We start from the raw sequence: 27,385 nt of genomic DNA on the forward strand, positions 1-27,385 counted from the left end.
TCCAACGAGCCCTCAATCAGCCATCATGACGCACTAAACGGTCTCCTCATTTCAAGAGTTAAGCGAAGCTTGTGGTATATTTGTTCTATGTCTTCGAGTGCTAGCTTATTTACAGCTTTCAGTGCTTTAAAAGTTATGAATATCAGTCTCACCTCTCGACTTTAAACTATGTTTTGAGTGTCGCTCTCCCGCGTTCGCCAGGCACACACACGGCTGGTCGGCGCTCTTTGACGGTGTATTATATGTACAGATCGGCGAACGACGGACAGGGCGCTCTAGTCGGCGGCCCCCTCCCCGCCCGCCCGAGGTCGGCCCCACCCGAGGCGCCTCATGTACAGAAGGCACGCTACATTACAGTGAGTTAGTGCGTCTTACCGACAGGCACAGTATCGCCCAGCCGTCAACAAACGCCGCACCGCAGCTCGGTTCGAGCAGTCAACAGTCAAACTGACGCACACATACGCTCAACTACGGCGAGAAGCCTCTTCTAAAGCATAACAGTGTAAAAATTGTTTGGCACTTTGTAATACCGATGTGGCAGTAATAAGAACACGAACGCCTCGAACTGACCTGACCGAGACCGGGTCACGTGTCCTACCCAGCTGACCCATCTAAAACCACAGGATCGGTCAGGTGACCTCCATAAAATCCGCGCCCCGTTTCCCGTCAGCTGACTGCTGGCAGGGCGGCCGGCGGGCGCCGCCCCTCGGCCAGCGCGCCCGGCCACAAGCAGAGGGAAGCACTTCACACAGTCAACAACTCAGCACTCTGGCAGTGGAGCGGGCTCAGCGGGCGGCCCGCACAGCGAGGAGCGGCCAGCAGGCCCGCCGCCCCCCAGTTCCCAGCACACAGCTCACCACACGCCGCTCGGCCCGACTGCAGGCGGGCGCCCCTGGCGGCCGGTGATGTAATCTCTAGTTGACGCCGCGACCGCCAGGTGTCGGTCAGCGCCTGAGGCGGCCGTCGGCCGGCGTATAGCCTTGGAGATGGCGGCCGGTGGGAGACAGCTGGCCCGCCAGCGTGCATGACCGACAGCAGAAACGGGCGTAGTACTGGTTGGCGCAGTAGCGGGCGTTCACGATCAGCTCGCAGTTGGCGAAGAACGGGTTGTCCGTGCAGTTGGGGTGGATGTAAACTCCTGCGGACGGCAAACGGGTCATCAACTTCGTCAGCGGTGTCGCGGCTCGAGTCATGCGCAGAAAAGTCGCAATATATGATAATTCCGTAGAAGAAATGCTACATCGATATTGTCTATCCAATGAGACGATAATCCAGTGGTCCACCACAAGCGTTGACTTCACGGATGGCGTTATTTTCCCGCACGTGTATTGCGGGACAGCATAACTTCAGGCGCTCACTACTGCTGCCATCTAGTGAGCGAGCTCGATACTTTTCCGCTGGAAGCCGAGAGCCGGAGATTTACGATTTGGATTACTGTTGTGGGGGCTTGAGATCCGTCCTCCCCATCTCGGGAATCTTAATAACATTCGAAAGATCGTGCAATTGAATATGTACATATTAATTTTCATTAACCTAGATAAAACGATTCATGTTATCTATGTCAGTGGAAATTAAAATCACGTTTTCGATTATACGGCCGTTCGACTTCACCATGCAGTAAAGAGCAACGCCAACGATCACTTACCCTGGACGGTGATGGTGACTGTGCTCTCGGCGGCGCTGAACACGTTCTCCACCTCACACCGGTATGATCCGGAATCGGCCGGCTCGGCGCGCAGCACTAGCAGCTCGTCACCTGCGGGGGCAGTCAGAGCCGTCAGACACGGTCCCGGAGGATATTGACGGTTGTGGCCCGACGTCCGTAACAAACATGTCACCCTTCATTCTTCAGACCTCTTCATTATTCTTTTCTTGTGACCTCCATCATATGATGTTTACATTCACAGTTCTCTGACCTCATCTTACCCTCCACATTTTCAATCCTTGTCTGACTCTACATCCCGTGACCCGGTGAGATCTTAACCCTGTAATTTAGCCCGGTCTCACACTACCTGCCACCAAAGACCCCTATATTCCCCCGCACTCTCACTGCCCCGCTCCGGTTCTTACCTTGGAGCCGTCGTCTTTCGTCGGGCTGCAGCGGCACGCTGTCCTTGTACCAGGTGACCCGCGGAGTCGGGTACCCCGACGTCTCACACGGGATCCGAATGTCCACACCCGGGGTGAACATGGTCTCCGTCATGTTGATGGAGGCCCGCACCGCCACTGGGGTCACAGAAGGCGTCATCAGCGTCATCAGAAAGACTCATCGCCAGACGGGACCAGACAGGCAAGGGACACCGTACCATCGAGACAGACAGACAGACGTCTGTTAGATTGGCTTTTGCCGATGCTCTCTGATAGAGTCGTGGAAAAAGTTTTTTTACGGGGATGCTTTGAGCAGCGACCCACCAAGTCGGAAGAGTTATTGGGTCATTGGTAACATACACGTTAGTGAACATGCTAGTTGGTTAGTAAGTTAGTTTCGAAGACCATGCGGTTAACCTACTATCAGAGTCAAACTTACAACCAGGATGTTTGTCTTCGATGAAATTACCTTAGTACACGATAACTAACCCGTGAACCAACCCCTCTGCACAGGGGATGTATTTTAAATTTATCATCCCCTGACACACCCCTCAGCACAGGGGATTTATCTGCCCCCTGAATGACCCCTCTACACAGCGAGGGGCTGCTAACTGCCCCCGGACTCACCCCTCTGCACAGTGAGGGGCTGCTAACTGCCCCCGGACTCACCCCTCTGCACGGTGGGACTGGTGACGCTCGGGGTCGGAGGCCGGGTCGGCCGGGTCACGTAGTCGGGGTAGTAGGGCTGCTCGCCGGGCCGACGCGCCGGGAAGGTGGTGGGCTGCGGCGGCGGCGGCGCGCGCGTCGAGGCCGTCGGCTGCTGCGGGCGTGTGACCAGGAACTGCAGGAACGGCCGGTCCTCCTCGCTCTCGCTAGAGAAGACGGGTCCGTAGGCGCGCAGCTGGGTGCTCCACGAGACGGCGCGGCCCTGGCCGTTGTACGCCTGGCAGGTATACGTCCCCAGGTCCTGGAGTCGCACCAGCCGCAGCACCAGCGTCTGGTCCGAGCTCTGCTCTACTCTCTCCGAAGAGAGTGGCAGCATGCGCTGGTCGCGCCACCAGGTGACGGACGGCCGCGGCCAGCCGTAGGCGTAGCAGCGGATCACCGCCGGACCGCCGAGCTCCACCACCGGCTGTTCGTCGGCGGAGGGACGGAGCACGGCCGCCTGACGGGGCACCGGGCCTGGCGCCGCCGGACGACGGTAGGGGTTAGTCAGACTAGGACACGGGCCGCCTGACGGGGCACCGGGCCTGGCGCCGCCGGACGACGGGAGGGGTTAGTGAGACTATGTCACAGGGCACCGGTGGTACCCATAGATAGCATGGGCTACCGCTACTCCATGTTAGTATAATACAGGGATGCAGTTGACATTGTTAGTTGTTGAGAGTATTAGTTGATTAGTGACTGTGTACTATTTACATACATTACAGGCAAAGTGCACAAACTGAAACCCCAAAGCATCGAAAGCATCGAAGCATCGAAAAACGGAACATGTGTTATTCTACTACCAACAGGCTTGCATGCAGATAGTTACAAGAAGTGGAATGCAATATGCACAATGCACATCTCGTTAAGAGTCGTATGAAAGCACCGAAGAGCCGAGCAGAGGACTGTCTCACCGAGTACGGTCAGGGTGACGGTACGAGTGTCGGGCGCCGCCAGCCGGTTGTCGGCCCTACACCGGTACTCTCCGCCGTCGTCCCGACGGACGCCGACAATGACCAGCGTACCGTTCCGCTCCAGACGGTACCGGCCGCGGCTCGTGTCAACCTGGAGACCAGTCACAGGTCATCGGTCACGAGTCAGTACTCATTGGACGGGTCATTCAGCTCATTGAGGTCATTGAGCCGAGAGTCACAGGTTGCGGATATATCTGTAGTTTTATTTAATTTCCTCACTAAACAAGGAAGTCCTACATGGCGTTGCTGTTTCCACCTGTCATCCTAGGCCTCAGCATTTGTACACCTTTCTAAACACTTTCGTTGAAGGCGGTTGGTTACTTCAATAAATACGGAGAGAACCCACCTGTCGGTTGTCGTAAGTCCAGACCACCTGCGGCTGCGGGTCACCCTCGGCGGCACATTTCAGCACGGCCAGCTCTCCCTCGTTGGCCTCCGCCTCTGGTTCGTGCTCAATAATACGGGCCGGTACCTCTGTGGTTGGTAAAGCAGAGCAAGCACATTAGTCAGATACTACATGCACTGTTCGAGCAGGAGTATCTACGGTCAGATGACCAGTCACTGAACTCACATAACTCAAATAGTTACCTTCATACTGTAAGCAACGTATACCAGACAAGTATTTTGTGTTATTGGTATTTTGTGGTTTGGTGGTATTTTGGTGTTGATACTTGTTAAATGATTAAGCATATTGTCCGAAGTGTCTGGCTGGGCTGGGAGGTCCACGCTGCCCTGATCGTGCCGGGGTGTGAAGTCGCGGACTGACCTGATCAGCTGGGCGGCATTTGTGGACCTGATCGAGCCGGGGTGTGCGGCACTGACCTGACCGAGCTGGTGTAGGCGGTCGTGGGCTCGGAGGGTACACGGGCCACCGGTCAGACGGAGTAGTGTACGGGTCCGGTCGGCTGGTCGGCGCCGTCGACTCGGCCTCATACTGGCGCTCCGTCGACAGAACGGTGGCTTCCGTGAACAAGTCAGTCATCTGGGGAACACCGAGGGACAGGGTCAATCATCTGGTCAGCCACTGTCACTGCAGGGGACGGGTCACTTATCCCACGAGCAGCAGGATCATCAGCCATCTGGCGAACGCTGGGAAACGGGTGAACAAGCATCAGATCAGTCACCGAGAGAACATGTCAGTCATGGATGGACAGTCAGATGACACCACCAGTGACCGGCCATCTGACAGCTTATCTAATTTGGTTACATGTGCAGGTTAACATCAGCAGGTGGACGGTGGTGTGGTGGTGCTCGCCTTGTTACGGCACCAGACAGTGGTGATTGGTGATGGGTGCCGAACTCACCTCCTGTTCGGTAACCGGCGCCGGCGTGGTGGTCAACGGCGTCACCTTCGTCTCCTGAACAAGCCTTTCCTCCTCACCGTCCGGAGGCAGACAGCGCATAGTGCAGCCGTCGTTACAGCACTGTGGCCAAAGCACAGACAGCGTCAGAGCACACAGGACCTCTCACGGCAAAACGCTCAGTCGAGAAAAGACAGCGCTATCGGCAGCGAGCTCCCGATGACTATTGTTCGGTGGCATCTGGTAACGACTGAATCTGCGGCGCAACAACGAAGGTCTATACCGTGTTTGCTGCAGCGGCGGGAAGGAGGAGCGATACCTACCCCGACACCGTTGCAAAAAGAAAAATATTAAGCGCTTCGTTCTCACCTTGAGGTTGTTTCGGCAGTCAGCATCGTCGCGGCAGCCGTCCCTGGTATCGCCTGGGCACTCCCCTTCCACAATGGGCGCTGAGCACTCGCCGCTCTTGTTGCCTGAGGGAAACACAATAAACATGTGATCATTTTCCAGTTTCTATCGCCCTCGTCATGATCCCAAACGTGTTTCTCGTGATTTAATTGGTCCACATCAGTCTTCAATCCCGCTCCCTTGCAGTCCCGCACTAACGTTGTTCCTTCACCGCTATCCGTGCTCTTTTCACTATCGATCCGCTCGTCCTGTGTCTGTTCAAACCCTGGCCCGCCCGTCACTCACTGAAGCGGCAGACGGCGCTGACGATCAGACCGCCCTCCTCGTCCCGTCCGTACGAGATGGCGCAGCGCTGCTCGCCGCCGCAGCTCACGTCCGTGCACGGGTTGTAGCAGTAGCAGCGCTCGCAGCCGTTGTCATCGACGCGACGTTCCAGGCCGAACGGACACTGCGGGTAAAATACAGAAACATCAGAAAAACATTGTTATAAATACACCGATACAATCATCAATGAGTTACATATGTAAATCTGATCCGTAATGCAATTAAAGAAATCTTGAACACCGTAAAGCTAGCTTGCAGCCGTAGAAAGCTTGCATTTAAATCCCGGAACGGCCTTGAAACCGGATTTAAATATCTAAAAATACACTATCATCCTATTGTCAGTCATGTGTGAAATCCGATCATTCTCAGTTTCTCCTGCCGGTGCCTTGTATAGCGCATCCGACAGCCGACCGGTCCTTTATCAGCCTCTGTGCCGACGAAACTACCACTGACCCGCATTGTGTCACACTGTGCAGTGAACTCGGAGCAGTCGACGTCTGCCGCTGGCGTCGAACGTGCTGTCGTGGTGGTGGGACGTCGCCGCGGCTGCGGGGTCTGGGTGACCTCTGGTACCGGTGGTTCTGTGTCGACTTCTTCGCCTGCGGGCATAACAAGATGTGGTGTAGAGGGCGACTCTGGGAGAGGGGGAGCTACAGAATGCAGAGGGTGACATAGGAAGACATGGGTCGTGGAAGGAGGGAAACACGAAATATATATTGCATATGGAGACGTAAGCAGGCATAAAAGTCGCACTAACAAACACACAAAACAGATGCACGGGCCGGCGTAGAAGATCGTCTTACCTGCGTTTTTCTCCTCTTCTAGATCGGGCACTGCCGGCTCGGTGCCCTGCACGCAGAGCGTCTGACACTCGTCCTCCGTGGCGAACCTACAGGTGAGAGACAGACGTTCGCCAGTCATAAGTCTCGTTCTAATATTCCGAATAAAAAATGAGGCACGAACTTCTAATGTTGACTCGTAAAACGCAGAAAAGGATGGTATTTCCACGCACCGACTCCAAGCAGACTTCAGCCGGTGCTACCCAACGCAAACCACCCCACGATCAAGGATGTAGCCGAGAGACTTCAGACTCATGCGTGGGCTCTCAGCGATGGCAGTTCCTAGCCTCAATAGGATGGGTAGTGTTCTACACAGCTCGAGGCTCCGTTATCGACTCCCACTATGGCAGCATCACACAGAGTCCTCACCTGTTGGCATTACCGCCGCATCCCGTGTACTCGAACGGCCTACAGGTGGAGTCCCGGTAGTCAAAGTACCACTTGGTCTCACTGCCGCCGCAGTCGCCGCCCGAGGGAGGCACGCCGCACGCGTCTGTGGCAGAGGCGAGATGTGTGAGACAAAAGGCTCGCACGGTGAACTGTCTAAAGTTTGAGTTCACATATCGTGATTTTCACATACGTATACCATAGCAGTCCCAGGTACTAGACAGACAATTCAAACGGTCGACTGAGTAAAAACAGGTAACGATCATTCAAGCAAAGACAGCCACCAGGAATCGGCGCCCGTCCATCGGTACCACGCCAGCCCTGGTAGCTGTACCACATTTATCCTGGTAACTTTACCAGACCTACCCTGGCTGCGGAACTCTCCACAGGTCCGTTTGCACTGTTCCTGGCTGACAAACTTGTTATCATTGCCGCGGCATCCGCCGTAGGTAAACTGGCGACAGATTCCCAGGTCGGCACTGTAGAACCACACCACGCTGGGCACGCGGCACGGGCCGGGGTTGTACGGCTGGCTGCAGACCTCCGGCAGACCTGTCCATGCCGGTCTGTGTTAGCCGAGTACTGCCCCACACTCGGCCGGGATAAGACCGTCCGGGGTACAACCGGAGCACCCACAGACTACCGTGCACTGTCAACGAACTACAGGTGGCTTACGCCTGGATACTACTGAAACTACTTACTACACTACCCTATAGTGCAATTAGATGCAGTTCCCAATGGCATAATGGCCAGACCATCATTACCCTTAGTTGCGTGCAAACTAGTTACAACTACGATCGAAAGCTACTGTCTTGGAGAACGAACGAAGGCCCTTACAATCTGCATGGAACTGGTGCGCTAGTTGATAACGCATTTGATGCAACCCAAGCTTTCCCATCTAGCCCACTACATCGCGCATTGACAATGAGCACCCCTCCTGAGCACCTACTGAATGAATACCAGCTGCTGTTAGTAAGCACTACGCTACTAATAATGTTACTGAGTCGTCCAGCAGCCCCCATGCTCGCCCCTCGTCACCGCGAACCCACCTTCCTCTGGACGAGGCGTCTCATCGGGCATCCGTTCCTCTGTCGGCCTCTCGTCCTTCTCCCACTCCGGCTCCGGCTCCGGCTCCCGCTCAGGCTCCGGCTCCGGCTCCGGCTCACGCTCAGGTTCCGGCTCCGGGCGCCACTCCGGCTGGCGCGGAGCCTCCTCTGCCGGGCCGCCGCACCGCTCCGCACACTCCCTCAAGCTGTTGAACTTGTTGTCGTTGCCCTGGCAGCCTCCGTAGTCGAACTCGAGACAGCGGCCCATCTGGATGTCGAAGTAGTACTGGCGTAGAGAGCCGGAGCACGGGCCGACCACTCGCGGCAGGGAGCACACGTCTGTGGACAGATAACGGAGAGCACTGCCGTGAGAACAGTGTAACAACGGCGTAACAACAGCGTAACACCGGAACATGGTCCGACCACACGCGGCGGGGAGCACACATCTGTCGGGAAGAAATGGAGAACACTGAAGTCAGTGGTTTGGAAAACTCTTAAGAATAACCAGCAAGTTCGAGATAAGATATACCTAGTACCGACCACAGGATAGGTTGCGAATCATCCCTTGGTTGAAGTCTCAATTTGTGCAGTGATATAACATTGTTCGTGGCGATTTAGGGGAAGGGAAGCTCACCCTGCGCCGCGCCACAGCGCTGCCGACACTCGTCTCGCGTCCTGAACCGGTTCGGGTTGCCTCCACAGCCGCCGTACATGAACTGAGTGCAGACGCCGATCCGCGAGTCGTAGTACCAGAGAGCGGCGGCGTCACTGCACGATGTGCCCGCGTCGCCGGGCAGGAAACACGACTCTGCGGGAAACATACAGAAACGGGAAACGTCACAGAGTGTCACAACGACTCTGCAGCAATCTTAGGGTCACATGGCGTCATAAAGTGTCAAACAAACCTATAGAACGTCATCAAGTGCCACAGAACGTCGTTGTCCGGCGTTATACGACGTCACAAGGCGCGGTACGGCACACCATCTGCATCCAGCTTCACCAAGTAATGAAACGCGGCGCACCCTACCAGGTGAGGTAGCGGCTTACTCGAAAGAGCATCATTTAACGCAGTGAGCCAAAGGTCACGAAGTAATTCAGAAAAATGCCGCACGGATACCAAGATCACGGCACACAATTAACGACATGCACCTATCTAACACCCACGTCCTGTTTCAGCTCGCCGGTACTTACGGCGAGTACATACTTACCAATCTCGAACTGCGTCGGCTCCGTCTCAACTTTGCGGGATTCGCACTTTTCGCGACACTCTGCGTCGGAGCGGAAGTTGTTGCGATTGCCATCGCAGCCGCCATAGTAGAAGGGCCGGCAGCGCCCCTCCTGCAGGTCGTATGAGTAGCGGATCGTGTAGTTGGCGCACGGGCCAGGGTCCTGGGGGTCCGTGCAGGCCTCGGCCGCTGCAACACACAGACAGTACTGTTACGCACAGAACGCCATTTCACCTGGAAAACTCGAGCTCGTTTATCTGTGACTGTTATAGCTGTTCAATACACTGTCATATAACTAAATATGACGCTTACAAACACGTACCACGGAAAGTATTCCTGCAGCTCACCGTTACCGTGTTAGACTCCTTGCCGTACACACGAGCTGTGAGTGGCAGGACTCTCCACTCACTGTACACGCGCGGCAGACAGACGTGCCACTCACCGTACACGTGCGAAGGACAGGACTCTTCACACTCCTCTTCACTCTCGAACTGGTTGAGGTTGCCCTCACAGCCGGTATAGTAGAACGGAGAGCACCGGCTCTCCTGATAGTCAAAGTACCAGCGCGGCAGTGACTCGCCGCAGGAGCCCTCGGCGCGAGGCAGAGAGCAGATGGCTGGGGAAGCGCAGACGTATCATGCAGACATGAGACAGTACACAAACGTAGAGAGAACAGACAATGCACAGGCGCACAGACGTAACCACGCTTAGTACGTATAAAGACAGTCACCCAATAATGCAGACATGAGTCTGCGTAGAGGCAAAGCGACGTCATCAAAAGTAAAAACTGACGTAGAAAAGCCGAAACAGTATAGAGTGCTGAGTCACACAAACACTTTGTTGCCTTGCGTGTGTGTTTGGGCACGCTGTCGTCAGCGTGTGGCTGCCCGCACCACTGACATTATTAGAAAGGCACACACTGACAACGTCAGCCCGAGTTAAAAATCGGCCACTGCCCGACCATCAACCCTGAAGTGATTGTGCGACTGCGCTGCGTACCTTTGCGGCCGGGCCGCGCGCAGCGGTGCGTGCACTCCTCCTTGGTGAGGAAATTGTTCTCGTTGGCCTTGCAGCCGCCGTAGTTGAACTCCTTGCATGTGGAGGATTCTTTGTCGAAGAACCAGCGCTGGTTGTTTCCGGCGCACGGGCCAGGCATCACCTCTTGCTCGCAGGGGTCTGTTGGAGAGCAAAAGGAAGCCGAACCCCATCAGACTATATCTTACATGAGTCTGTTGCGGCGCACAGAAAATGCGCAGCTTCGCCACTTTCACGACACTAACCGGTCGACAACTAAACAGTCTTTTTTAGACGAATAATAACACATGCTCGGTAGTCGGTAACACCCAGTGTGTCGCAGAGGACACACATGTCTGAACACTTAACACTCACCCAATGTGTCGGGGATGACATATATAGGTCCGAGGACACTTATCCAGTGTGCCTGGGATGACACAGGTTTGCTGACACTTGCCCAATGTTTCTGGGATGACGCAGGTCTCCTGACACTCCTCCACCGTGGCGAAGCGGTTGCCGTTGCCGAGGCAGCCGCCATAGACGAACGGCTCACAGCGGCTGCGCTCGCGGTTGTAGTACCAAGACGGGTAGTAGCCGTCACAGGCTCCCTTCACCACCGGCAGCTGGCAGGCCTCTGTTGCGAAAACACACAGCCGTTGGCCAAGTTATAATTTCTTCAAATGACAAACACACCTTAAAATCAGTGTGCCGGTGTACAAGCACATTCACACGAAAGATTTTTGTTCAGACCAGTGGAACTTGTAGGAATAGACAATCCATACATTGAACGTCATATAACTGAGAAACAAATGGTTAGTGGGACTTCACAAACAGTGCTGGAACCCACAGCTAGCCTAACCCGTCCATCAGCGACCCGTCTGGCTCTCCTTCCTCCTAACCCCGCCGCTACACTCAGTACTCACCCATGCCCTCTGGCTCGACGCAGAGCGCCTTGCAGCTCTCCTGGGTCTCGAAGCTGTTGTCGTTACCGTCGCAGCCGCCGTACCAGAAGCGTGAGCAGCCGCCGTACTCCATATCGAAGAACCAGCGCACGGTGAAGTTGCGGCACGAGCCGCGCTCCTTGGGCATGCCGCAGATCTCTGCACGGTCAGGTCAGGTCAGTTTAGGTTACATCACATTATATCGAGCATTTGGCACTCCGCACTGTCCCCAGCTACCAGATTGGGCCTGGCAATGCCACAGTTTCGAATAATTAAGACGAGCTGCACCGGGCATAATTAGATGTGTGCTTGTGCTGAAACTAATTCTCCTGAAATCAAATGCTAAAAGACGACGACGTAGCTAACAAAAATATCATTCGAACCAATAATGGGCAGCAGGTCATATAGCCCGCCATGCACCACCGTCTCACCTGCCGGCTTAAGCGGCTTGTCGTCGCATCCCTCGAAGTCGGCGCCGGCCGCCTCAGTGACACCATCGGGGCAGCAGCCGTACGGGTAGGTCTCACAGCCGCAGCCCTGGTAATTGGGACCAGCGGCCGGTGTGCGACGGTCCGGGCAGCAGCCAAACTCGGCGTAGTCGCAGCCGCACTCTGTCACAGCACAGGGTTAGTACAGGTCGACGAAACACGGGTGCAGAGAGGTCGGAAACGGCATCGGCTTCCCACCAATGGTGTTTTCTTTTTAGCACATTCCAACGAGACAAGCAGCGTGTTCGCTTAACCTACTGAGTGGGTCCTTGCTGTGACTTTCTTGCCCGCCCAGCTGTATTCCTGCTGTCTCTCTTACCCTCCTGCTCGGGTCCCTGTTACCTCTGGTGGTCCCGGCCATCTCTCTTACCCTCCTGGTTGGGTCCCTGCGCCACCGTCTCGCCGTCGGGGCAGCAGCCGTAGGGGAACGTGTGGCAGCCGCAGCCGAACTGGTCGGGCCCGGCGGCCGGCGTGTACTGGTCGGGACAGCAGCCGTGCTCGGTGTACTGACAGCCGCAGCCCTCCAGCTCCGGACCGCGGGCCAGAGTCCGGTTATCGGGACAGCAGCCGAACGCAGAGTACTCGCACCCGCAGCCTGCGACAGGTACACGGTCAGGTGGAGTGGTAATGCCACATATAGCCGTTACAATACTACCAAGCACCAGAAGGCAGAATCCAATACGCGTCGTCAACAAACGATGTTCACCTCGCTGACTCATATTTCAAGTCTGGATTCCCATCTGCTCACTTTATTAGCCCTTTTCCTCCAATGCCCTTTCACCAAGAAGCCTCGACTACAAGCCACCTGACTACTCGAGCAGTAAGCCATCTCGCCCACTTGCCCTACTTGTTCGCCCTCTGACCAGCTCACCTTCGAGGCCGGGTCCGCGAGCCGGTGAGATGTTATCCGGACAGCAGCCGAACAGCGTGTTGAGGCAGCAGCCCTCGCCGTTCGGACCGTGGGCAGGGAAATAGCCGTTGTCGCAGCAGCCGAACTCTGAGCTGAGACAGGCGGCCGGGCAGCCCTCCTGATCGGGACCCGTGGCCGCCGTCACGCCGTCGGCGCAGCAGCCGAACCTGGGGCGAAGTCGGGCGGGGGGCGCTCAGACAAAACAGTAAATGAGCTTTGGACTGGCAGCACTAGAACTCAAAGGACAGCGCGGGAACATGATGCGACAGCACAGTCAAACATGGCAGCACAGGCAGTCAGAAACGGGATCACGGCGAGCCAAACACGGATTAAAACTGTTCGTCAGCGAACCAAGCGCTGAGTTCCTCTCGGACGGTGCCCCCTTCCATCTGGAAACTGACAGGAGCCTCACTCACTCTGTATCAGTGCAGTTCATCGGAGCCTCCTCGTCCATCTTCGAGTCGTCGTCGGTCGGCGGCTCCTCCGTGGGCTGCACCTTGTCCGGACAACCCCTGTCGAATGGCCCCTCGGCTGCCTCGTCCGAGTCCGTGCAGCACCCAAACCTGCGGCGCACAGCGGAGAATCAAGTCACAGGGGAAGGGTGAGAGGAATAAAGCAATAATTTCTTCAGTGCACTCCGCGCGTTACACGAGCGGTGAACTCTACGGATACACTCCCTGGGCCCTGTTCATGAAGTCTGCGGCCGCTGCGGCCGGCCGCAGGCTCTAAGCTCCGCCCATTTTTGAAACGTCATCACTCACTCGGCCGCAGCAGCGTTCCATGAACAGCGTCTGCTGCCGAAATAGTTTCCGACAATTGTTTACAACTGAAGCACACCGGTAGATAATTTGTTTACAAAATCGTCTCCATGACAACACGACCTGCGCCTATTTGACTTCAGTGCGCCAAGTTCAGTGCAATTAGTTTTCTTGAGGCTCGGCGGTCGCTGGATTGCGGCCGCAGAGATCGCAGCGGCCGCAGCAAGATGACGTCATACATTCGTCATACTACATGAGCCCCGCCCCTTTTTGTGACGTAACAACCCGGCTGGCCGCAGCGACCGCAGCGGCCGCAGCGACCGCCGGGGTTCATGAACAGGGCCCTGGACGCAGCCGAATCGGCAACTCTACCGGAAAACTCTTTGGAAATACTCTACACTACGCTGGGCTTGCCGACATTTGAGGGAGTTTCGAAGATTTATGAGGCGGGAGTTTCAGAGAATTCCGAGAGCCCAGAGTAAATTTTTCTCTCAGTGAGGGATATACCGGGCTGAGCGTTCTGCTATAGTCTGTTTTTCGTATCTTCTACCTTCACTCAAAGATGTTTTGCCCCTCCAGCACGTTTTTAGGGTATAGTTTTCAAATCTTGACCGCATTGCCCACCACTCATTGCAGGAGTTTGTTGCTCGTGTTGGAGTTCGCCTTCGCTGCGCAGATAAAATCGGAAAAGAAACCTTTAAGCTAGAGTATCGCTTGTATTATCGTTACCACGGTTTATTGGTACTGACTACCGACCTATACACAAGGACGTTTTGCTGTTCATAGGTACTTGCATTGTGCGAAGTGCTCTTGCTAAGAACATTTAAAGAATAGTTTAAAGCTTGCACTTCCTTTTCATTGGGTAAAAGAAACTAAATGTGTTATATGTTCTGCCATATTTTTTTTTTTCAAATGCTTAATTTATGTTTTGCTTTATTTACGTTGCGATAACTTTTACACCGACGAATAACAAAATTGTCTTAGCCCACGCCCGCTTGGGGGTCCCCAGGCAGATTTGGCCTCACGCGATCATCCCGAAAAGTAAGAAAGATGCGAAGACGCGGGCAAGAATCGATAACTTTCAACAATTACTTTCAGCAGTAGGTATACGTATATAGTATATGCCGCATTTTGCTGAGGTCAATAGTGAAGGCCACTGAAGGTCATAAATTTAAAAAACTCCCGAGCTCAACATGTTTGCACAAATCTGACCAAACATTGTTCAACCGATTGAACTACAGCGCCGTCGAAACATTTTTAGTTCTAGCAGCTATTAGCTATTGTCGAAAGCTGCTGGTGATCTTTATCATCTGACATGACTTTTTGACCGCTGGCAATCACCAACGCCTTAGGGCTTATATTATGATACACAAATGCAGGTAATAACAACAATAACACCCACGTATGCATTTTTCGTATTATATTGCGCTGAAAGCATGACGGAGTTGAACTGTGCCACCACCGTCGATGTTTCTCCGCGCCTTCAACACTTTTCTTTCTGGTATCCAAGGAAGTAAGTTCGTTATTCTGGCGATATTCGTTGGTTGTGCTCCTTCTTCACCGCCTTATTTCAGTCACCTAACCCACATTTCTTTTGCTTTGAAACATTGAAAGAAAACGTTAAGATCATTTTGTCTTGTCTGAGACCTTATCGAACCATTGCCCTTCTGTTGTTTGAAAACATAATGAAATTAGAAAGGGATAATTTTGCCAGAATGAAAATATGATGACACGTTTTTATGCAAATGCATTTCACTTGACAAAGAACAATTGCATTTTGATTAACGAGATAGGCCAAGGGGACAGACGTTCGATCTTGCGTTCGAGATAAAAATTGACTTTGCAGCGGTGTTGATTTAATAAGATGTTCGCTGGAGCACGTGATTAGAGAGTTTACCGTCTTTGAGTGAAGGTAGAAGATACGAAAAACAGACTATAGTCTGTTCAATGAGCTCGACTAATTGTTCTTCGTGTTTAGTGCAGTGACAGCGCATCTGCGTCTATAACAGACGGCACCTGATAGGAGTACGGTAGGCGGCACAGCGCATAGAGATCTTATATACATGTATATAAGATCTCTATGGCACAGCGGGCCTAGTCTCTGCATTACCACACACATCTCACCTGGAAACCTCGCACTCGCGGGTGACGTTGGGGCAGCTGCTGCCCTCGGCGTCCTCCATCTCGGTGAAGTTGTCCGGACAGCAGCCGAACAGCGACTTAGTGCAGTCGGCCGCCGGCGGACAGTCGGACATGTCCTCGGAGCCGGCCGGCGTGACGCGGTCCGGACAACAGCCGAACTTGGTCTTCTGGCAGCTGGTCACCTGGCGAAGGGATTGGCGGTGAGAGAAAACGCTACGGAAATGCTGACACACTGTCGAGCCGACACAAGGTATGGCCGCATTGCAACGACTGATTTGTGTCAAGACGGGCGGAGAGGTGATACGGTTTCAACAATTTGTTTTTCTTTGCTCCGCCAAGTCAGTGAGCCGGGCTGTGAGGCTTTGTACGATAAAATGCAGTGGCCCCGCGTGTGACGTTGACCCGTGGACAATTTAGCTCTGCGTAACTTACCTCCGGACAATCACGGTGGAAGGGTCCGGCGGCCACCGTCAGACCGTCGGGGCAGCAGCCGAACTCCGCGGCCTCGCACAGGATCCGCACCGGGCGCGGTCGGCACCGGTCCTTCTTCTCATCAGCAGTCTCCTTATCCGTGTCGCCTCCGAAACGAGGCATCAGCTCGTCTGTGGACACCGTGGAACATTGCCAATGATTCGTAAGTAAATAAAAAGTAATACACTGAACCGCACACAATAAGAATACATCGTACTTTACCGACTCATTATATGCATGCAAAGCGCAAACAGGAAACGCACGTATTTGATGAAATAAAGGCAAACAATTTTATTGAAGCGTTTTGCACATAGACATATATTTCAACCAGACCTTATTTGTCAGCTGCATGCCCTGGCTGCACCGGCGATACTTACCTTCCTCGTCCCCGGAGCCGGAGATGTCGCCGGAGCCCTCAGCGGAGCCGTCCGGCATCAGCTGATCCTCCTCCTCTCCACTGGCCGGCATCAGCTCGTCGATTTCTCCGCTTCCAGACTCCATCTCCTCCCCAGACTCCTCGCTCTCCTCTCCGGACTCCTCGCCTGATTCCTCGCCGGATTCTCCGCTCTCCATTCCGGACTCTTCGGTCGAATCGTCTCCGCTGAGCTCTCCCGGTAGCAGTTGTTCTCCGCTAATATCTCCGCTGACTTCTCCGCTCATCTCCCCGCTGACATCTCCAGTCTTCATCATGTCCTCGCCGCTGATCTCGTCATCCATCGCGTCTCCGCTGGGTTCTCCGCTGAGTTCTCCGCTGGCGTCTCCGCTGACGGCGTCGTCTTCAACAGCCTCTCCGCTGATCATGTCGATGAACTCACCAGACGCCTTCTCTGAGGACATTTCCTCTCCGGAGCCAGAGTCCTCAATCATGTCCTCGGTTGACATATCTCCGGAAGCCTCTCCAGACATGTCGCCGGAGACATCAGCCGAAATGTCGCCAGATGTCACATCGCCGTCAGACTCCATCGGCATCTCGTCGCTAAGCTCAGGCATGTCACCAGACATTTCCCCAGAAATGTCTCCAGATATATCGGAAGGCTCAAGTCCGGAGCTTTCTCCAGACATTTCCCCGGACATATCTTCATCTCCGGACATATCACCAGACATTTCTCCGGACATATCTCCCGATGACTCCACCGAGCTGTCCAAAGTCACGTCGTCTAGAGCAGATGGATTGATGGATATCTGACGCTTGAAGCGCTCGATGGACTCCAGACCTTCCAGTACCTCCTTGGGAGGATCTGTGGTAACAGATTCGCCGGACATTTCTCCGGACATATCGGCCGACATTTCTCCGGACATCTCGCCCGACATATCGGCCGACATTTCGCCAGACATATCGGCTGCCATTTCTCCGGACATATCTTCGCCGTCATCGTCGCCTAGGTCCGGCATGCCCGACTCCTCCTCTGATCCGGACTCCTCAGACGACATGGATTCCTCGGAGGAGCTCGAGTCCTCCTCGGAGGAGCTCGAGTCCTCGCCGGAAGCTCCGCTCAGCCCAGAGTCATCCACTGAGTCCTTGGCCGCCTCTTCTTCCCGAGCGCGAGCCAGCAGGTCCAAGAAGTCAACGTTGAGCCCGTCATCCAAATCGGCGCCGGAACCTCCACCAGAGAACAGCGCCTGAAACAGACAAGACTGGCCGTTAATATCACATTCCCGTTTAGCCACCGTTTATCAATCAGCATAAACTGTTGAGAACGGGCGCATTTTTGTGCCATCTATTTGCTGTTACATGGGCAGCCAGCCAATTTGGAGAGAGGAACATAAAACTCCCACGGTCTGTTTGCTGTCGGAAAAGGCACTGGCACGGCCCGCGTTATTTGTAAGTTGCAACTAAAAGTTTTTTTTGCGCATGCCATACTCCTCCGATAGATGTCACTAGTTGTGAGCGCCTGAACATATGTTGTGCCGCAAAGCACATGCCCACCGGCCGGTCTAAGGTAAGTTGCTAGCGATATGACCTGAGCTGTCGCAAAATGGCAGTTCTCTAGAAACTATTGTTCGGCCCACCTGGTCTTCTTCGGCGCACTCCTCGTCCAGAGCAGACGGGTCGAACGCCAGGGAGGCGATGAGAGTCAGCTTCTTTATCTCCTCTGTAAAACACGGCAGGCAGCGGCATTAGGACCTGTGTCGTTCATGGTTCAAAGAAGGTCAAAACTGGTCAAAACCAGCCGCACTTTTACAGGAATGCTCACTTACGGCGCTGCCATAAATCGCCTTATGTAATCATTTTTTCAATGCATAAGAAATGGTCGTAATGACTGTTCCTGAACTGTTTCGTGTCAGTGGAGTTGTGGTAAGTGTGAACTGACCTGCGGCCGCGCACTCCATCTGGTTGCACTCCTGGAGGGCGCTAGGAATGGTCTCGTCTCCGCAGAGCGCGATGTCCACGCGGTTCTGTCCGTCAGTACAGAACACCTCGCGCGACTGGGTGCCGCCCTCACACGAGGCAGAGCACTGGAGATCACAGGGACAACAGGTTATTGACATTCGGTGTCATACTATACAAATTATTTACACGCAGTGTCCAAGCGACTACACATATGCACTTACACATATGCACATATTTATGTGCACTTAACTGTAGTGTCAGAAAAAGGTGAGAGTGCTAGAGCCCAGCATGTTCGCTTAGCGTATAGGAAAAATTAAGCCGATTTAATCGGGACCTCCCTTGTCTGTCTTATCAGCAGCTTTGCTCTCACCGGCCCCCAGGGTCCCGCCATCCAGCTGGCTGCGCACGAGGTCTCGCTCTCTGCCTCGCACTCCCTCTCGCCGTCGTATTTTCGCTCCGGGTCGCAGTGCTCATCCTCCGTGGGCACGATCATCCCCTCATCGTTGACGGAGGCGCAGAACACCCGCCGGGTCTGCAGACCAGACCCGCAGGTCGCCGAGCACTGCAGACACAGGAGGGAGAGCCGGGTCATCGAGAGAGAACACCGAATGAAACGGGATGAAACATTATGGATGGATCACCATAGAAAGCAAGTGAGAGGTGAGACAGAGAGAGAGAGACAGAGAGAGAGAGAGAGAGAGAGAGAGAGAGAGAGAGAGAGAGAGAGAGAGAGAGAGAGAGAGAGAGAGAGAGAGAGAGAGAGAGAGAGAGAGACAGAGAGACAGAGAGAGAGAGACAGAGAGAGAGACAGAGAGAGAGACAGAGAGAGACAGAGAGAGACAGAGAGAGAGAGAGAGAGAGAGAGAGAGAGAGAGAGAGAGAGAGAGAGAGAGAGAGAGAGAGAGAGAGAGAGAGAGAGAGAGAGAGAGAGAGAGAGAGACAGAGAGACAGAGAGACAGAGAGACAGAGAGACAGAGAGACAGAGACAGAGACAGAGAGAGACAGAGACAGAGACAGAGAGAGAGAGAGAGAGAGAGAGAGAGAGAGAGAGAGAGAGAGAGAGAGAGAGAGAAAGAGAGAGAGAGAGAGAGAGAGGGAGGGAGGGAGGGAGGGAGGGAGGGAGGGAGGAGGGAGGGAGGGAGAGGGAGAGGGAGAGAGGGTGCATCAGAGGAAACGAGCTACATTAGCTCAACATCGAAGAAAATCGAGAGAACTCGAAGTAAAACAGGACTGACCTCGCTCCACTGCGTGGTGTACCAGCTGTACGCGCACGGCACGGAGGACAGACAATCCTGGCGCGTGCCCGGCCGCCGGCTCTGCTGACAGTACTCGTCGTCGTACGCCTGGCCCTCCATGTTGACACACTGAACGCTGCGGGTCTCTGTCTGCAGGCCGCACTTGCCCTCGCACTGTCGGAGATCGGACAGAACATATACGTGAATTGAGCGGATTTCGGAAATAAGCAAATCGCCAGCAATGAACGTGCAAAGGTCGGTCGGCATATAATTCCCATTAACATTGCGATCCTAGCTTTTTTATACCGTATATACTGCTATCAAAACAGCTATAATTAATGGTTGCTGGTTTCTGTTTGATGGCGCAAGCATCGCGGCAATTATGGGCTAACAGGAAGGACCACAATCGACAAAAAGGGAACCATGGTGCGCCAGTATTCCTGAGTGCCATTATTATACAATGTCAGTATCCCCAGTAGTGACGAGAGCTAAACTTGTACGCACCCCGCTCCAGTCGGAGGTGACCCAGTCGACTCCCTCGCACGGGCGCAGGAAGCACGGCTCGGTGGCGTTCGGCATGGCCTCCTCGCACTCGGAGGGCTCCAGCAGCACGGTCTGCGTGCTGGTCACCCGGTGACAGAGCACCTGGCGCGTCTTCTCACCGTCACCGCACAACCGGTCACACTGGAGCGTAGAGAAGACACGAGTCAGAACACACTGACGCACAGTAACAAGCGTCAGATCGTACTGCTTATAATAAGGGAGATGGCACCACAATACAGTCACACTAGCAGGACGGATGAGGCACGTCAGGGCATAGTCGCCAGTGCTAACACAATAATCACACTAACAGGGTCGGGTCGGGTCGTATCAGTTCAGTCCAGGTATGGGTCTGTGTTGGATCTCACTCACCGGTGGCCAGTCGCCCACGTGGTAGCTGGGGCAGTCGGTCGGGTCCGTGTCGATCTGTGTGTCTGTGTGTGTCTCTGCCTACATCAGGAACACTCACCGGTGGCCAGTCGCCCACGTGGTAGCTGGGGCAGTCGGTCGGGTCCGTGTCTGTCAGTGTCTGTGTCTGTGTCTGCGTCTGTGTCTGTCTCTGTCTCTGTCTCTGGCTCTGTCTAAATCAGGAACACTCACCGGTGACCAGTCGCCCACGTGGTAGCTGGGGCAGTCTGTCGGGTCCGTGTTGCACTCCTCCATGTGCGCCGGTCGCGCGCCGGCCGTGCGCGCACACATCTGGTCGTCCACCACGGCCTGGACGTCTCCGCTGACCTTCTGTTCGCAGGTGACGGTTCGGTAGCGTACACCACCCTGGCCGCAGCCGGCCGAACACTCGGACCAGTTGCCCACCTTCCAGCTGCGGGCAGGATAGAGATTTATCATCTTCCGAAAGTAGGATTAATACTAGAAATAGCGTGTGATATGACACAAGACCCTCCCTCTCCCCACCCCGGATTGGTAGACCTGAATTAAAAATATACAAATAAATGTAGCCTGTAGGAATAAAACACCAAACTAAGTATGGTATACTGCCGTATCACCAGCGCTGACTGACCTGGCCTGACAGGGCTGTTCGTTGCAGACCTCGGACTCCGCCGGTTTGACCAGCACGTCGCAGAGGTCGGACGATACCTCCACTCGGTCCTCGCTTCTGATGCAGCTCAGCTGACGACTGCGGGTGCCTGTCGCCGACCACACACGTCACGATGGCAGTCTTGTTAGAGGGAGGATCTCCCAGGCACCGTCAGAACTCAGAACATAAAGGTCTGCACTAAAATAGATCTCTAAAACTCGCATAAATAGACACTTTAGGCGCCTTAGGTTTGAATCAATCACATTTCTCCTCGACAATAACACTTCAACTAGTCTCCAGCTGACACTTCCAACCAAAATTCTTTAAATACAAACATGTACGAAGGCTTGTCGCTCATCTGGCCAACCAATCAACTAAAGCCAAGAAGTGAGAACTATGTCGTACTATGAAAAAGTAGCCCATACCTCCTCCGCACTGTTGCGAGCAGTCGGACCATCCGGAGGGAACCCACGAGTACTCGGAGCTGCCGGCGTCGGCCACTGAGCGGGGTACGCTGTACTCGTACTGAATGCCCTCGTTCTTCTCCTGGTACAGCAGCTGGTGGAAAGAACGAGCAGTGTCAGTGATGAGGCAGAACAATGTGAAATACATGTTAGATGGTGTCAATTGTCAGTGAATGACGAACATAGCCGTTCAGGGCTGACGTGACGGACACCATAGTGTTGGAAGGTAAATGCAGCCAAAGGCAGCGTTATGTAATTTTATCCTAAATCCATGCTGAAAAAAATTGAGCGCTCTTTTAAACTCACTTGAAACTGTGTTGGTATTTATTTTCTTCACCTATGCAATTAATGCTTTTCATGATGCACGCGTGGGCATGCACAAAAACACGAAGCAGCCAACAGTGGGGCAGAGGATGGTGTTCACTGCTTACCACCACGTAGAGAGCCTCTGTCGTTGGTCCCAGCGCCCGCACACTCTCGGGCGCAAAGAAGCCGAGCGGCTTCCTCTCATAATGGAACTTGCTGCCGGCGAACTCGAGCGTGTCCGGGTAGTCGATGCGCCAGTTTCCGTTGAGGTAGTAGTGTCCGGTGAGGTTGCGGATGGCCAGGTAGTTGTTGGTGGCTCGGATCTCCTCGATGAGGATGTTGGTGGCACCCTGGGGGATCAGCAGGATGTCGTTGTAGCCGGCCTGCAGGTTTTCGGCGTCGAACAGGCCCTCGGCGGTGTAGCAGTCGCTGCCGTCGCCGCCGCAGACGCGGCACTTGTCCTCCTTCACTGTGGAGCCCAGCATCCGGTCGCAGCCCACTTGCTGCCGACGGAGACAGAGAGACAGAGAGACAGAGGTCAGTGGGCAGCCGGAGGCACTGGTTAGGCGTTTATCGTGACAGCGGCAGAAACTAGCTGGAAAATGGAAAACTGCTCCATTGACAAACCGGTGTGGCGGCAGCTCACTCACCATACACTGTCCATCGACGCAGACGTCGAGTCCCTCGGGTCCGCAGCTGGTTCCGTCGATCACCTTCCTCTTGTGTCGGTAGTAGAAGCGCTCCCCGCGGGGCTGACAGTTCAGCTCGCACTGGTTGGGCGCCTTCAGGTACGGCACCCAGCTGATGAACAAAACACACGTCACGGGTGACGGATATACAGCTGACGAACAGAGGTAACGTCACTGGTTCAGCGCCTTCAGGTACGGCACCCAGCTAAGGAACAAAACATGTCACTGGGGCGTCACTCAGGCAACGTACGGGTGCAGTACCTAGCTAAAGAACAGAACAAGCGTCAATGGTTCGAGACCTTCGGACACGGTACCCAGATGACAGACAGAATGTATGCCACTGTCAGTAGCACTTGTATCACACCCAGTAACAGCGAGCCGGCCAGTAATTCAGTGCCATGAACACATTGAACCGTGACCCACCTGTAGAACCGCCCCTCGAACGGCAGTCTGTCGAACTCCGCGCACTGTTCGGCGCGCAGGTCACCGGTGCCCTCCGGACACGGCTGAAACAGGCGGCGGACGCGAGCTCACGCCGGTGCCCGACACACTACATAATGCATGGCACACGCAGCGTACAACGCACTGTGTGCTGCGCATGACGCATGCATTCCGATAGAGTAACCGTTTAACCGCAATATGCAAAATAAAACTTACAAAAAAGCTTCAATTAAACACAAAATATGCGGTTTAAACACTAATAAAAAACAAATTCAATACAATCAAGTGAATAAGATAAGGAACGCTCAGAGACAATTCGGTAAAATGATGAAGTCACTGAAGCACAGACAGAAGTCGTGTCATAGGGGAAGTTGGGGGAACGCCGAATACTTTTTTCTGACGCCCGTAGCACGCAAGGTAGACAACATAAGCTATTCTTGTTGGCGTCATTCGAGAGGCCAGTCTTTTGCCTTTCAAACATACCAGGCGCATTTGATGAATTCGCATATCGTTAAGCGCACAAACAAAAAATATCAAAGAAGTGACTTTTTCGGCGTTGCCCCGGACTGCGGGGAAAGCCGAAAATGGGAGAAATGATCTACGGGGAATGCCGATATTGATGTTTTGCCACTTTATCTCAAACTTTATCCAGAATTTATCAAAGCTGACGCGCGTTTTAAGAGCTTGAGGACGCTTGGTGCACATTGGAAGTTATAATTGTGTGATATAATAAGAAAATGCCAGGTAAATAATTCCTTATAGGTAACAGGCCGTTGTGTCGGTTGAAAGTGTAATTTGTGTAACTAAAATTCGCGTTGCTATTCTACAGCAGTAAAGTCCACGTAGCGTGCTTTAACGTGCGTAATTGCACGTTTTCGGCATTACCCCATCCAGCCATACTTTCATTTGCAGGCCCATAACTTTTCAACGTGCCGTATAAATTTTAAATAGGCAGCACACTTATGCAAAGACATGCTGAAGATTACTTGACCGAATTAGCCAGACAAACGGTAGCATAATGAGTAAGAAATGCAGCTTCAAAGGCGCATGTAGTACAAGGAACGCGTACCTTGAAAACGCTCTTGGCGCCCTCACAGCCGAAGTATTCCGAATGACGACTCGTAACAAACATGCGATAATTGTAGTCACTTAAGCTTCAGAGCATCACTGACAGGTGGCATCCATGTCTTACGGTTTTCGAAATATCTCGAATTTCGGCTTTGCCCCAATTCCGGCATTGCCCCAACTTCCCCTACTGTTCTGTGTTCACGATTTATGTTCATGGTGAAGAAATTATTATTCTTTGATGGATTAATACAATTCACTGTACACCATTGTGACGGATCCGTGGATGAAAACAAACAACAAAAACAAACGGCGATAAAGTTCCGGACCGTTTTCCCGCTTCTCCAAGTCGTTGGTTTCAAGTTACGACCGCGTCGGGCCGGCGCCTACCGCATGGGGCCGGGCAAAGGTCACCCCTCCCCACTGCCCCTCCCCACACTGGTCGGCATGTGGGGTAGGTAGTTTTTCATCAGGCCCGACGCACGCCGCTGCGTATAACCGTTACTTGCACTTAGTAGGCATCCATGACCGTGCTTGCAGTCGGTACAGGTCAGGAGGACCAAGGCATTGTTGGTGCTAGGGCCTTATGGGATATTGCAGTCTCCGATGGTTTTATTGTTTTTGTTGCCTTAGCCACTTACGTTAAATTAAGTAATCTGAATGTATGCATCTATAACCGTTTACAAAGTAGATGCAAGCTCATCTTGAAATAACATGATTATGAGAACCCGAAGCCGAGTCTGGCCATTTCCGCAACTAACGATTTTATTTCTAGCTCAGCTGTGATCACCGAAGACCAATTGCCTCCAAATGAGCAACATCTTTTATGACATCATTGCATTGAGCCAACTTGACCTCAAAAGACCTGTGTCATAATACATGATTGTTCAAGTGTGGAGCGGAAAACTCACCTGCACATTACACGAAAGGTACTGCTTGTTCGGACCCTGACAGGACGACGTTCCGTCGGGCCTGAGAACAGCAGATCGAGACAGGTCAGAAAACAGGCATGGTCTAACACTGGAGCTAGCCCAGCCAACACGCAGAAGCACAATACACGTCCTGTTCATCTTATCTCTTTCCTTTCCCTCATAGGGGGAAGAAGGGATAGAGAGTGGGAGTGAGAGAGAGAGAGAGAGAGAGAGAGAGAGAGAGAGAGAGAGAGAGAGAGAGAGAGAGAGAGAGAGAGAGAGAGAAAGAAAGAGAGAAAGAGAGAAAGAGAGAAAGAGAGAAAGAGAGAAAGAGAGAGAGAGAGAGAGAGAGAGAGAGAGAGAGAGAGAGAGAGAGAGAGAGAGAGAGAGAGAGAGAGAGAGAGAGAGAGAGAGAGAGGGGGCTCACTTTTCGTTTCATTAGTAGTGGAACAGTGAAAGACAGAAAGCTGACATTTCGATCTAACATAAAATATTGATTGGTCCACTTCAAGCGCTTACCTCTCGTTGATTGTTTAAACACAGGTCGGGGTGTCGAAATTGCTCACCTCTCGTTTCCAGCGTTGCCGAAAAGCTCACCTCTCGTCCGTGCAGCGGCGGGTCTGGAAGGCCACTCCGCCGCCACAGGATCGCGAGCAGGGCGATTGGGTGCCCCAGAGTCCCCACGGGCCGGCGTCCCGCTCCAGCACATACGAGTACACCTGGCTACCGCCGTGCTGCCGCTTAGGACGCCGGTGGTGCGCATGACGTATCCGGTGCTGTGAGAGAACAAAGGACACCGAGGTGTCAGTGAGAACTAGCCGCGGACGCAGAGATGAAATCGGACCACAAAAAAAAAAACAGGAGCTGAAAGTAATATTTATAGAAAATGCAACAAGTACACGTCAGAGGTGAGCAAAACGCATTAGTTTAGTTTGGTTCAGTTCAGTCTAGTTGTGTTTTTGGAGTGTACCTAATTATGTGAAACTATGTTGGCGCAAGCGTCCGACTTATCAGTCAGCTCACCTTTCTCCTGGCCAGCACGGTGCTCTGCTGAAGTTCTGTGACTAATATCACCAGCAACAGCAGCCACCTGGTAAACAAACAGGACACCGGCCGTGTCAGAAACAGCGCCGCACAGATCAGCGAGAAAAAGAATACATATGCACAGAAATTACACTGAACAGCCGTACTGCGGCATTCAGTATACAATGCAGCGTGTAGGTATTGGTCGAATGTTTAAATAAGGAAGTTCAAAGTTCCTCCCACCCTGTGATCGCACATCGTCGTCATAAAGGTTCCATGCGTTACACCCTGCTCAGCCGGACGTTCTTCTCTCGGCCTGTTCAGATAACGTCCACACCGCGCACACCACGTCCGGAGAGCATTATATAACAGTTTCCATTCCCAATAGCGTGATCAATGAATCGCAAATACAGCGCCATATAGACGGGCAGCTGCATTTCCAAACGAGAATGCCCAAGGCAGCGCAAAGTATGGCTCCCCACTCTTCTCTTCCGTTGTCTTCCTCTCTCATCCTTTCCGATATTTCCTCTTTAATTTTGCTTCCCCCTCCGACCAGACCCATTCCGCCGTGTTAGCCAAGGCCATCTGTGTTAGCACACTTGCTGCTTCAACCCGTGTATTTTTTGTTGCATAAGCGTGAGTTCTTCCGACAGCTGTTCGGCTAAAAACTGCCGAAGCCCGAAACGACTAGGAAACCTAAACATGTTTTGGTTACTATCAAATCTGCCGATTTTAAAACGCCGATACGTTTTAGATTTAAATTGGGAAAACCAGCATGAACCAAATATTTACTGATACAATACACCGTTTTCACTCAAATAAGGTTAGTTTCGCACATGTTTTTTTTTTAAGGAGAACATATGTGTGAAATGTGAAAAAATGTGAAGCGTAAAAATTGAATTGCCAATAATACATTTTAACCCGCGCCCAGCTGGGGGGGGGGGTGTTTGAACACCCCCCTTGTGGTTTTTCGCGAATATCTCAAAAACGGCGGCGCGGAGCGCCGCCGTTTTTGGTACAACTTATCATACATCAATTCTACACATGTTGTGAAAATTTCAGACCAAGGTCATTCAAGGTCAGGTCACCAGGTCACTTGAAGTGACCTCACCTCATAACAAGTTTCAATGTCTGTCATAGCTACACCGAGTGACCGATCGCTTTGAAACTTTCAGCGATTGCTAAGAGCAATAGCATGTACAAAATCTATATCCCAGAATTTTGATATCGATGACCTAAGGTCAGGTCAATTTTGCGACCTCCCCATTATAAGTCAATGGGAGAAAATTGAAATGCGCCTCTTTTGGACGAAAGACATTAT

General features: G+C 53.2%; 1 protein-coding gene across 1 annotated transcript; it reads right to left on the reverse strand.

Annotated features, from left to right (window-relative positions):
• Window positions 1–214: 214 nt before the first annotated feature.
• Window positions 215–25,964, reverse strand: LOC122370554 (papilin-like). The gene is made up of 42 exons (XM_043346233.1): window positions 25,956–25,964; window positions 25,639–25,817; window positions 25,042–25,102; window positions 23,048–23,130; window positions 22,586–22,736; window positions 22,061–22,438; window positions 21,591–21,723; window positions 21,148–21,274; window positions 20,730–20,949; window positions 20,094–20,273; window positions 19,590–19,763; window positions 18,725–18,916; window positions 18,335–18,479; window positions 18,033–18,115; window positions 16,400–17,642; window positions 15,984–16,153; window positions 15,534–15,733; window positions 13,068–13,214; window positions 12,613–12,818; window positions 12,112–12,336; window positions 11,685–11,864; window positions 11,236–11,412; window positions 10,770–10,946; window positions 10,298–10,474; window positions 9,741–9,914; window positions 9,281–9,487; window positions 8,707–8,880; window positions 8,076–8,411; window positions 7,393–7,578; window positions 7,009–7,132; window positions 6,604–6,689; window positions 6,254–6,399; window positions 5,762–5,924; window positions 5,438–5,541; window positions 5,072–5,191; window positions 4,590–4,749; window positions 4,114–4,241; window positions 3,708–3,858; window positions 2,758–3,270; window positions 2,071–2,226; window positions 1,646–1,756; window positions 215–1,138 (listed from the first exon to the last, which is right to left on the reverse strand). Exons 1-42 carry the CDS (start codon window positions 25,962–25,964, stop codon window positions 945–947), a joined length of 8,250 nt encoding a protein of 2,749 aa, XP_043202168.1. The 3' UTR covers window positions 215–944.
• Between the last annotated feature and the right edge of the window lie 1,421 nt (window positions 25,965–27,385).

The sequence above is a fragment of the Amphibalanus amphitrite genome, unplaced genomic scaffold (genome assembly GCF_019059575.1).
Source record: "Amphibalanus amphitrite isolate SeventyFive unplaced genomic scaffold, NRLGWU_Aamphi_draft 001144F_arrow, whole genome shotgun sequence".
In the NCBI taxonomy this organism is placed as follows: domain Eukaryota; kingdom Metazoa; phylum Arthropoda; class Thecostraca; order Balanomorpha; family Balanidae; genus Amphibalanus; species Amphibalanus amphitrite.